This window comes from Podarcis liolepis (assembly GCF_965112155.1).
Source record: "Podarcis liolepis genome assembly, chromosome: 8".
Lineage (NCBI taxonomy): Eukaryota > Metazoa > Chordata > Lepidosauria > Squamata > Lacertidae > Podarcis > Podarcis liolepis.
The window spans coordinates 44,031,486-44,043,800 of NC_139560.1; the positions used below are offsets into that span (position 1 = coordinate 44,031,486).

Genomic DNA, 12,315 nt, shown 5'->3' on the forward strand with positions numbered 1-12,315 from the left:
ACCTGCTAACACATGCAGAACTTGAGCATGGAGATTTTGGGATTTGCTCCAATCTGCATATAAAGTACATGTGCTTATCAGTTGGTCTATGTGCAGAAAGGAGTACACACACAGATCTCCACCAAAATGAATAAGCCATCTCGTTTGCAGGGGAGCTTATGACATGCATACATTACTGGATAGATATGATAATATATGCTGTTAAATTAAGGGAATCTCTTAGGAAGATATGTATATTTCACATCTCTAGTTAATGTGTGCCTTATCTCATTTGGTCATTTAATTTAGATCTACCGCCTTTTTAATTCAGCCTATCAGTTTTAAAGATACTAATCACCAGATTATTTGGATTGAATATGCTCAATAACAAAAGTAACCACGAAGGTATTACTGGATGTTCTGCCATGTAGAAAGATCAGCACCTGTAAATCAGGTGGAAATACTATTTTTTTTTAAAAAAAAAAAAGAGGTTTGATCCATTCGTTGTCCTGCAGGAAAAAAAATGCAATTTTGTAAACATGAAAGCAAACCTTCAACCTTCTGTGTTTGAAGAAGAACAAAAGTGAGCGCATTTGTCAATGCCTTTAAACCTGCCAGTTTGATAAGTTTGCCTAATGTGGCTCCACAGCAATCCCTCTGGCTACACAAATTGTGACACTGACAAGCTGTAAAAGGAGTGCCATCCACATATCCTTGGCCCAGAAAACTGTGATTGATGGAGTTCAACTGAAATTCCCACAAACAAGGTGAAAGCCTTTCAGTGATAATGGTAACCTAGTGCACATGAAAAGTTAAAAAAACCACATAACAACAACATTTGCTGCCTTTATTTTCAACATATTCTTTTAAGCTGCATAAGTAGGGAGGGGAAAAGAGGATTTCCGCCTGCACTTCCCTTTTCTAAATGGCCCTGCTGGCTTTCCCAAGTCACTTCTAATAAGAGAACAAGATGCCTGAGTCTACCAAACCACTTTTCCACCTTACCTGCCTCAGTTGAAGTGCTGGCGTTTTCTGCTGTAGAATGAGTATTCCATATTCTGTATGCAGTCCCTGTTCACTTTTGCATGTGCAAGCTCCATCTCTTTCTGTCATATCTTTTCATATGTAGTTGTTTTGGGGGATTGCAGCCCTAGATAAAGCTGTGTTGTAATAGAATACGCTAATAAAACTTTCCTAGGCAAGCCTCTAGTACATCAGCTCCTCAGTATTATGGTTTAGGAAATATTCTAGGAATCCATCGTGGAGCTTGCATGGCCTGAGGTAACTGCCCAAGAATCCTGTGTTTAATGCCTGCTGTCTTCAAAAGGCAGAAGCAAAATTCTCTTGTATTTGGAGCATCCTCTTCTGAAGGGGAATGAAACTATTAAGATGTAACTATATATGGCATGCAGTGACTGGTGTGTGAAAACTCCTTATGTTATAAAATGTTAAGTACCATGCTGTTGGCAGTCATTTAGTATATTTCTGCTCAACCCCTTGTCCTTTTGGATTTATTAAGGAAATATAATTTAATTCCCAGGCAAGAGTTTTTAAAGATGTAGGTGTAAGATGAGGATCAAACGATCGGACAAGAAGTGGTCAGCCACAGTGCTACTCCTTGTGTTGCTTCACAGTGTGTCACCGGTGTGCTACTACTGGTGTTGCTTCATAGTGTTGCAACAGCACCCAGTTAATTGTTAAGGTGCTGGGCTGGGTTTGCATGTAACACTACACCATGATTTGTTAACTAAGGTTTGTTTAAACCATGTTTTAATGTTACATGCAAACTAGGCCAATATGCTTTTCCTAATGTGTGAACATTCCACATATTCTAGAATACTGATTAAAAAGGTAGCTAGTTTCAATATTTCTGTATACTTTTGCACTTTGTTTCATAACTTTTCTCTCGTAACTTAGTTTTGTTATGTACATGATCACTTCATTGTAATATACTACTACTTACTGATTTTCATTTTTTTCTTTCAGTGTCTGAGGAAAAAATACAGCAGCACGCAATTAATCAGGTATTTTAAAAATGTATATACATCTTTTAACTGCATAGTTCATGAGATATACATACAGTACTTTGTATTAGATATTTTGCATTACATAGGTTAAAACCCATTCAATAGTTTATAGGCAGATGTTTGTTGTTTCTGCCACACTACACTCCCTATGGTAAAAGGTAAATGACATAGTCAAAGGTGACTATAGGGTGTGGTGCTCATCTCACTTTTCAGGCCAAGGGAGCTGGTATTTGTCCACAGACAGCTTTCGGGGTCATGTGGCCAGCATGACTAAACTGCTTCTGGTGCAACAGGACACCGTGACAATTGCCAGAGTACATGGAAATGCCATTTACCTTCCTACTGCAGCGGTACCTATTTATCTACTTGCACTGGTATGCTTTCAAACTGCTAGGTTGGCAGAAGCTGGGACAGAGCAATGGGAGTTCGCCCTATTGCCTGGATTCAAACTGCCGACCTTCTGATTGGCAAGCCCAAGAGGCTCAGTGGTCTAGACCACAGTGTCACCTGCATAACCTGCTCTGTCCCAGCATCTGCCAATCTAGCAGTTCAAAAGCACACCAGCGGAAGTAGATAAATAGGTACCACTGTGGCGGCAAGGTAAATGGTGTTTCTGTGCACTCTAGCACTCATCACAGTGTCCCGTTGCACCAGAAGCAGCTTAGTCATGCTGGCCACATAACCAAGAAAGCTGTCTGTGGACAAACGCCAGCTTCCTCGGCAGGAAAAATAAGATGAGTGCCATACCCCGTAGTTGCCTTTGACTGGACTTAACTGTCCAGGGATCCCTTAACATTACCTTTACCTTACTCCCTATGAACAAATACAGTGGTACCTCAGTTTAAGTACTTAATTCATTCAGGAGGTCCGTTCTTAACCTGAAACTGTTCTTAACCTGAAGCACCACTTTAGCTAATGGGGCCTCCTGCTGCCACCACACCGCTGCTGCATGATTTCTGTTCTCATCCTGAAGCAAAGTTCTTAACCCAAGGTACTATTTTTGGGTTAGCGGAGTCTGTAACCTGAAGCGTATGTAACCTGAAGCGTATGTAACCTGAGGTACCACTGTAGTCATATGAAACAACCCCCTCTTAAAAGCAGGATCGAAACATAAAAACAATGTGAATAAAAACAAACTGTTTAGAAGTAATTATGTCTAATTCAATGAATGGACAAAAAGGAATTAAAAATGTAGAAACTGCAGACTGGAGGTGTAGCCAGACATTGTGTGTAATGAGAAGATTCATTAAAAACAGTTTTTTTTGTATAGATTAAAATAGTTATTTTAACATTTAATAAAAGGAGCACAACAGTTTCAGCTGAAAACATATGGTAAACAAATTGATTAGGTATTTTCAAAATAATTTAATCTTTTGTTGTTTTATTATTATTTCAAAGTTCATCTTAATCCATTACCATGTTTGAATACAGACAAAAAGAATAATGTATTGACATAGAATAAAACTCTTGCTGAAGCCAGTGGGTTGGGTTGGTTTTTCACTTTTCTCTGTAGCTGGCTTGAAATTATCTAACAGAGCTCAGTTGTTCCTATCCAGAGTAAGTTGGTTTTGCTGAAGATCTAACTGGAGCTTAATTTAGTTGCAAGTAATTCATCTCCTTTATTTGAATAAAACTTAAGCACAACTAACTTTCTCTGGATTAGAGCCAAAAACTGCATGCATATAAATATTTACCAGCAGTTAATTCCATTTAGAGGATCATAGAGTGTAGCCCTAATGTGGAGATGCTACTAGGCTGGCAAAGATTCAGAATTCCTCAGCCATCATGAAGTTCAGCTTATTAAGAAAAAAATACATAATATTTTGACTGTAAGAGGAAGACAAGGGGGAAATTAATTAGCAGTTTAACAAGAATTGGCAAACAAAATCGAAGATTAATTCCGTTTATCCAAGTTACTGCCTACACAAATCAGTTTGTTGAACCAGATTGTGCAAACTGTCTCATTTCATTAATGCATGTGATTTTATACAGTCTTGTATGAACAAATCAGAAGCTAAAAGAAAGTGGTATGTTTTGACTTAGCCAAGGAATTATGTCTTGATACTTTCTCTCTGCCACTCCCACCCCACTTAAGATAGTCTAGCTCCCACCACAGCCCACTCCATGGGACTAACAGCTGTTCTTGTTGTTTTGAGAGATGAGAATCAGGGAAATTACTCATGGGGAAAGGGTTAAACTTTTCCCCCTGTGCCACTGACCCCCATTTCATCCTCTTTTTGTGGCTTCTTTCTGTTGTTTTTAACCCTTTGTTATCTATAAGTGGGCACTGGCTGCTGCATTCCCAAGTTTATTTACTTAAAATATTTTAATGCCAACTTTCATCTTATCCAATTTCAGGGCATAACACAAATACAAAAACAGGAGAATGGAGAATAAAATTTAAAACACAGTAAAGCTTGCTCCCATTTTTCTCTTTCTGGTTGCTTTTCCTGGACTAGACAGAATATATTTTATTTCACGTTTTGTATATTTTTTACATTTTAAACAACCACATTGCTAAATTTAAAAGGTTTAAAACATCATTGCAACTTAAATAGCCTTTTAAATAGCTTCCCTAATGGAAATCCCTGCTTTTCCGAACTGTTCTGGCTTGTTTGGGTTATGCAGTCAAGATGCAGAAGTTACTGTATCACGGCAGGGTTAGCCAATGTGTGCCTTCCAAATGTTGTTTGAATACAACTTCCATCAACCCCAGGCAATCTGGCCAATAGTCAAGGATGATGGGAGTTGTAGTCTAGGAACATCCAGAGGACACCACAGTGGTTGATTTATCAAGTCAACTGAGACCCTTGTCTCACTTGCATTGGACAAGGAAATCCTGGGTATTCTTAGACACAACCCCAAGGCTAACCATTATTGAGACATTTAATGACCACTGTGATTCCTTATGGAACGGGGAAGACCATCCTTCAAAGGTCACCTGGTTTATGAGTTCACTGAGGTCACACATTTCATGTAGAAAGTACATGAAATGACCTCGGCAGAGAGCTGCTCCACGCAGGTGGCCATAACATGAGTAACATAATGCACAGTAAACCAGTGTTGCATGGGTGCACCAGGAGCATCCATTGATGGCGTCATGGCCCCTCTTGTGTGTCTCACAAGCCCTGTCCATCTCCACAAGATTGCTGTGAGGGTAAAGTGACCTTTCCGAGCTTCTCGGCAGTACAGGGAATGCAAGAAGAAATGCACATAGACACTCTGCTTCCTGGAATGTCACATCTGATGCACTGCAGGGAATGCTTGGAAGGTGAAAGTGGGACTCTTGCTTAGGAGCACTGAAAGCTGATTAGCTAATACAGGGAGACACAAAATCACTACTTACAAGGTTTTTAATTTATACAGAAAACATGAAAACAAGTTCCAAGATATCTAACTTGCATCCATTTGAGTAGGTGATCAGCTGATCTTTGCGCTTTACATTTTTCTCTTTGCTCCTTTTCCTAAATAGAGTCAATAAAACAAAGCACTTATGGAGGCTGCCAGTGGTCAAACATTAGTTGTTTTCATTCACTAATTGCAGCAGTTAGTGGGCCAGATTCAACTGAGCAGATGCACTAGCAGGAGCCTGAACAACAAATCCTGCTAGTGCAATGGGACTTCTTTCCCCTATTCCTCTGTGCCCTCCCACCAAATTAGCTCTAGGGGGTCAGGAGAATTCCCAGAACACCCCAGGTGTTTTTCTGTGTGTGGAGAACATTCTTTCTGGCATGTGGAAACACTGAGAGAATGATCAAATTAGTGCAGCATTGAATTCCATCCATTATGTTTAACATAAACCTATTTTATCTATCTGTTTATTTAAATGCGCTTATATCCCACTATTTTCTCCAAGGAGCTCAAGGTGGCTCAAGCTCAAGGTATACTGGGTTCTCCCCCATCTCATTTAAACACAACAACCCTGCAAGGTAGTTTAGGCCCAAAGTTTTGAGTGAGGAGTTGTACCCTGGTCTCCTAAGTCATAGTCTGAGACTGTAACCACTATACCACACAGGTTCACAAAAGGAAGAGAGACTGTAGTGATGATTTATTTATTGACAAGCCAGTATACCATTGCAATTTCAACAAAAAGCAGGATAATACAGGGACTATTCATGCTACTTGCATCAAAATATTCAGTGCTTCTCACGCTATCTGATGTGGTGGATCAGCATTCCCCACAGATACTGGTACCCTATTTGGTCCCTGAAGCATCCCACCCAAGCTGGGCTGTGGTGGAGTCACCATGGACCAGCAACCGATGGCTCACAGACTGACATGGGTTGTCCTTCCCTCACTCTGCACTCACTTACTCAGTACCTGACAATCACCAGCCACTAGTCACTACTTGGTACCATTGTTAATGACTTTGGAACGACAGAAATATTAAGTATGGGGGCCATGAAACAAAATAGCAAAAATTGTGCTTTACATAATGTAACCCTCACCTTGCAACATCCATTTCCCCTTATTTTTGTCTCCCTTTCCACCCCACATCTGATTAGTGCTGCCTTCTTCCTGACTGACAATTTCTCTCCCAGAGCTGAGCAGGGAGCAGTTCCACGGCACTCCTGCTGTGTGTGTGTGTGTGCCAGTTGAACCTGGGGAGAGCTACCTGAGGCACTTTTGAGAAGCTTAGCTTCTCTAGCAAACAAAACAACAACAACAAAAGTCACTCCTGTCATAGTGGTTCAGCATCTCCTGCTGCAAGTGCGTACTCTCTTTCTCAGGTAGCTGCACTAGAAGTCCTCTGGTCACTTTCTGTTACCTCTCCACAATGTCCTTAGGGATAACTTTGAGCTTTGGTCAGGGGTCCCAGCTGACTTGTTTATTTAAATCAGTTCTTGGATAATAGCCATCACCTGGCTTTTTATATCTCATTCCCTCTTGTTGAAATCGTTCAAAGGTTTTCCACTCATAATACACTGAGGGTAAATTTCAGATCTACAGATGTTTGTGATATCAGTGTTGTTATCTGTATTTGCAGATTTCCTGTATATATCCTCAGCTGCAGAAGTTCATTTGTATCATTTAGGGATTCCTGGGATTCAATCTACACAACATTCAGAAAAGTACAGTTATAAATAGATTCCTGGTCGCTAGTCAATTTCAATCAGCTCGTTTGTCTGTTTGTTTATTCAGCTTTCACCTCAACCCATGCTAAGCCCTGTAGGCAGTTCACCATATAAAGCCACTAAATTGCAGCACAAAATAAAGCAAATAAAACCACCAGTAAAATCAGCTGGAAGATTCCAAAAGTGTCCTTCACTTCCACATGTGAAAGGTGTCTTCTAGTCACAGAAGGATAGTTTATACCACATCCTAGATCTTTTTTTAATCAGAAAAGTTAAGCAGAATCCAAAGATGTGGTTTCTCTAATGCAAGATAAAGCAGAAGTCCCACAGAACCTGGTATTATAGTACTGCACAAATCCTTGTGCAAGCATTTGTGAAATATGTGGATTATAAATCTGCTCATAAATAAATAAATCTAGCAAACCCCTGAGAACCATGCATGAGAGGACTCCTTGTTACTCAACTTCTGTAAAAAGATAAGTCTCATCTCTTAATATTCATTTTCCCCTTTAAAGGACATAGAACTACTTGTTCAATAAAAAATATACTGAGAAGCCATTTTCCTTATCTGCTAACAAGGATACTAGAGTGCCTTCCTACAGCAAATTTCACTCCTTACCCATCACTTCATTACTTTGTTAATGAAGGTTGACTGGTGGTTAGCAATGCAGATAAGATCTGTTTCAGCAAGCAAGTGCTATTTGTTCGGCTTATGTGGCCAAAGCAGACAGCACCCATGCTCAAGAGGGAAGTGCAAGCATACACTGGAAACATCAAGGGCTGCAGTAGTAGTTGGCGGTTTTTTCTAAAGAAACCAAAACCCTAAGGGAGTGAGAGTCCCAAAAAACATGCTTAATTTCTACATGCTGGGTGAATGTTGGGGCAGTCGGGGGATGGAAAATTGGAGGGGAGAGAGAAAGGAATGGGGCAACTGGAATTCTGAAAAGCAGCTCTCTATGCAGCAACATTTTTAGCAGGCCCCAATAGAGGAACATTCTAAGAGTTCTCTGGTTTCTTTTTTCCTGTCTTAGAACTTCAGATTCTATTCTTCAGAGGAACCTGAAAGAAAACAAAAAAACTGGGTCACTGGTGAAAAGCTTGACAAGCCACGTAAAGCACTTATTGAGATTGGACATTCTCAGGGAGATGCTGACCCTATTCTAGGGATGGCAGGCTCCTTGACTACTGGATTATCTGAAGAGTCGCAGAAGATTAAATCGCTCCTTAAACAGTTCAGGCAAGTGAATTTACCACCAGTTCTGCGCCCTTTAAACAAAACTTTAATCAAAAGCAGTCACTGGAAAACCACAGATGAGATGCAAGAGAAACGAAGATCTTTCCTTTACGATTTCTGCAAAAGGTACACTGGCAAAAGCAGACCCCGGACTCACCTTACGCGCATGGTGTCCAGAATCTATGTGGAAGATAAGCACAAAGTCTTGTACTGTGAGGTGCCTAAGGCAGGTTGTTCCAACTGGAAGCGGGTTTTGATGGTGCTCAGTGGCGTTGCTGATTCTGCTGCTAACATTACGCATGATGCTGCACATTATGGAAAGCATCTCAGAAAACTAGACAGCTACAATCTAAAAGGGATACACAAGCGTTTAAAGACGTACACCAAAGTTATATTTGTACGGGATCCCATGGAAAGATTAGTGTCTGCATTCAGAGATAAGTTTGAACATCCAAACAGCTACTACCACCCTGTATTCGGGAAGGCAATTATTAAGAAATACAGACTTAATGCAGATAGAGTGGCATTGGCAACGGGCTCAGGAGTGAAATTTAAAGAGTTCATCCAGTATTTGTTAGATTCCCATCGGCCAGTAGGTATGGACACTCACTGGGAACAGATCAGCCAACTCTGTTATCCTTGTACTATCAACTATGATTACATTGGAAAATTTGAGACTTTGGGAGATGATGCCAATTATTTTCTGAGACTAATAGGTGCACCAGAGGGGCTGACTTTTCCTAATTTCAAAGACAGGCATTCCAGTGAAAAAAGAACAAATTTAGAAGTTGCCAGACAATACTTGGCAGAAATTTCTGCCACAGAAAGACAGCAGATTTACAACTTTTATTATCTGGATTATTTAATGTTTAACTACAGTGTACCATATGTATAACCCTGACTTGGATTGGTTTAGTATGTAAGCAATTTTTACCATTTAGTTTGGGAGCAGAAGAAACGCAACAAGTTATGAGAAGAAAATTAATTGCACTCAAATGTCTGGACAGAAAAACACTTTTACATTAAGAAAGTTTTAGAGTCTTCAAAGCAATGTATCTAAAGGGAATAAACCAAGCATTCAAAACCTCTGAAATGGCATAATATTATTGTATCTAGTCATGTTTCATGAATGTATTTTTGTATTTCCAAGGAAATATTAAGTAAAAACTAGCTTTCTTAACAAATTTGTATGTTGTATCTCAAGCATTCATAGAACATCAAAATGTAGGATTGGTTGCTAGTAAGCAAGTCCAGCTGTGTGCATACATAGAACCTTGTTAGAAATACAATGGCTGTACCAGTCATAGCTCCTGCCCACCTAGCAGTTCGAAAGCACGTCAAAGTGCAAGTAGATAAATAGGTACCACTCCAGCAGGAAGGTAAACAGCATTTCTGTGCTCGCTCTGGTTCGCCAGAAGCAGCTTATGTCAGGAGTGCATGCAGGAGCCAGGCCCTGTGACCAGTAGGGCTTCGCAGGACTGGGGCCTTCCTAAGTTTGTTCTGGAGAGGCAAGGTGCGGCCGCACAGGTGAGGCTGCTTGGTAACTCACTGCACCTGGTGGCAAGAGCCAGGAAGGGATATAAGGTCAGCATTTCCCTCCGGCTCTTTGCCACAGCAACACGTTTCCTGCCTTGCTGCGTTTGGCTCCTTGCTTCCTGATCCTCAGACCTCAGCTCCTTGACTCCTTGCTTCTCGACCCCTGGACCCTTGACTTCATGACTCCCTGCTTCCTGACCCTCAGACCCCTGGCTTCTGGACTTTCATTCCTGCTCCCACCCTGCCATCTTGCCCCCGGTCCCGACATCCTCAGCCAGGACTTTGATCGCCTGTAGACCAGACCATGACAGCTTAGTCATGCTGGCCACATGACCCGGAAGCTGTACGCCGGCTCCCTCGGCCAGTAAAGCGAGATGAGCACCGCGACCCCAGAGTCGTCCATTACTGGACCTAACGGTCAGGGGTCCCTTTACCTTTACCAGTCATAGGAACTTAAGAAGTCCAGCATCCTGTTCTCACAGTGGCCAACCAGATGCTTATGAGAAACCCAGAAGCAGGACCAGAGCACAATAGCATTCCAACAACGGAGATGCAAGACACCCATCATGGTTAGTAGCCATTGATAGTCTGATTCTCCATGAATTTGTCTTTTACAGCCATCCAAGTTGGTGGCCATCATGACTTCTGGTGAAAGCAAATTCCACAGCATAACTGTGTGCTGTGTGAAGAAGCACTTTATCTTGAATCTTTCAACATTCAGCTTCATCGGATGAACCTGAGTCCTAGTGCTATGAGAATGGGAGAAGCAGCTGTTTAGGGAGCATGGGAAACTCAGTCCACCACCCCTCCTTCACCGTTCCCAGTTGCGTTGTACCAACTGGCTTTCTAACTTGACTTGGGTATGAATGGCAGCTGGATCACTGATCAACATCTCATCCAGCTTGGACCATAATACTGTGACATGGTTAATTACTCCTCAGTTACTTTCCCACCAGGGAATCTGATAAAACTTTCACATCAAGCTAAAATCATTGAAGAATTTACAATATGTGTTCAGCTTTGACCCTCTGTTTTACCCTCCAACCTTGTGAAATGTGAGCTGGTAGGCTGAAGAGATGACTCTACAGAAGGTGATTAAAAGGAAGCAGCTTCTGCTTTTTACTCACATTTTCTTTTGTTGTGGGCCAAAATTACAGCTGTCCAGCTTGCTATCACTTGCTGAACTGCATGTCCCTCATCCTGTTCCAGGAAGAGGCTTTGGAGCAGAGCCTGGAGAGTCTTGAGGGCCAGGCAAATAGGCTCCCAGCCTGAGGTTCCCCAGCCCTGTGCTAAATGATAGCTCCAGTACTCAGCACCAGATGGGAATAGAGGGAGACCAAAACCTTAGTTGCTAAAAATCATATTTTGTTAGCACAAGTATCCTATGACTAACTTTTCATTACATTCTCCTAGAACAGAGGTGGATAAGCCTTTTGCCATCAAGGACCACATGGAGCAATGTGTGACCCTTGGAGGGCCTAAGTTGGTGGCATCAACGTGGTCTGAGTGCACATGCACACACACACGCATTGCCATAGTCTCTCCCTGCTCAGGCCAAGAAAGGCAGGCTTCTCCATCACAGCAATGAGTAAGAAATCCTTTTAAAGTGGGGATTACAGGGGCAGCAGCCAGCGTGATCCTCACTTTCAAAGTCCCTGATGAGGCAGAGGAGAGCAGATCCTTCCCCACCCTAGCAATGAGAGATGGGGCTTCCTTTAGTTCCCCCAAACAGCTTCCTCCCCATTGCAATCACACACCCTCCAACCCAGCAATCAACTATGGGGCAAGCTGGGAGGAACACAGTTCACGTGGTGCTCCTCTACCCCTTCTGGAACAGTGTGCCATTGCAGTGGAGTCTCAGAGAGAACCCTTCCCATACCTAACTTCCCTTGTATTCTGAGGGTCATTTTTGGTGCTTAAGAGACATGAATGAGCACAAATATATGGCAGCCACCTGCTCTCCAGGCTTAGGATCATAGCAGCTGAAATGCAACAGCAAAAGTCACTGCATTCCCCTCCTTTGGCCATGTCTGCAAGCAAATATGTGATGATAGTGACAGTCTTCTTGAGTAGCAAAGTAAGATGGGAAGTGACAATGCCAGTCCTGATCTGAGGTTTCCCCCCCTCCTCTTATAGCCAACTAAGCCCAAGAGGATCTGCAGTTTCGACATTACAGAAAGGGAAGGGATGGCAGGAACCTTTTGAGAACACAAAGCACTAATAAACAGTGCAGTACTCTTCAGCATCTTGAGATTGGTTCTCCATTCTTATCATTTCTGTTGGATGCATCCCATTTTTGTGAGAACATAAGAGCAGTGGCAATAATGGGAGACCCATGTAATGTCACATTTGTCAGCATGTGTTTGAATCCCACCTTCTTACTCATTGCTGTGATGAAGAAGCCTGCCTTTCTTGGCCTGAGCAGGGAGAGACTATGGCAATGTGTGTGTGTGTGTGTGTGTGT

General features: G+C 41.9%; 1 protein-coding gene across 3 annotated transcripts in view; it reads left to right on the forward strand.

The window, feature by feature from the left end:
- Nucleotides 1-9,499, forward strand: part of CHST9 (carbohydrate sulfotransferase 9) — a 53,910-nt gene extending 44,411 nt beyond the window's left edge. For all 3 annotated transcript variants that reach the window (XM_083517792.1, XM_083517793.1, XM_083517794.1), the window contains 2 exons: nt 1,966-2,003; nt 8,113-9,499. In XM_083517792.1, coding sequence (XP_083373918.1) covers nt 1,966-2,003; nt 8,113-9,210 — 1,136 coding nt within the window. In that variant the 3' untranslated portion in view covers nt 9,211-9,499. The remainder of the gene's footprint in view (nt 1-1,965; nt 2,004-8,112) is intronic.
- Nucleotides 9,500-12,315: the final 2,816 nt, after the last annotated feature.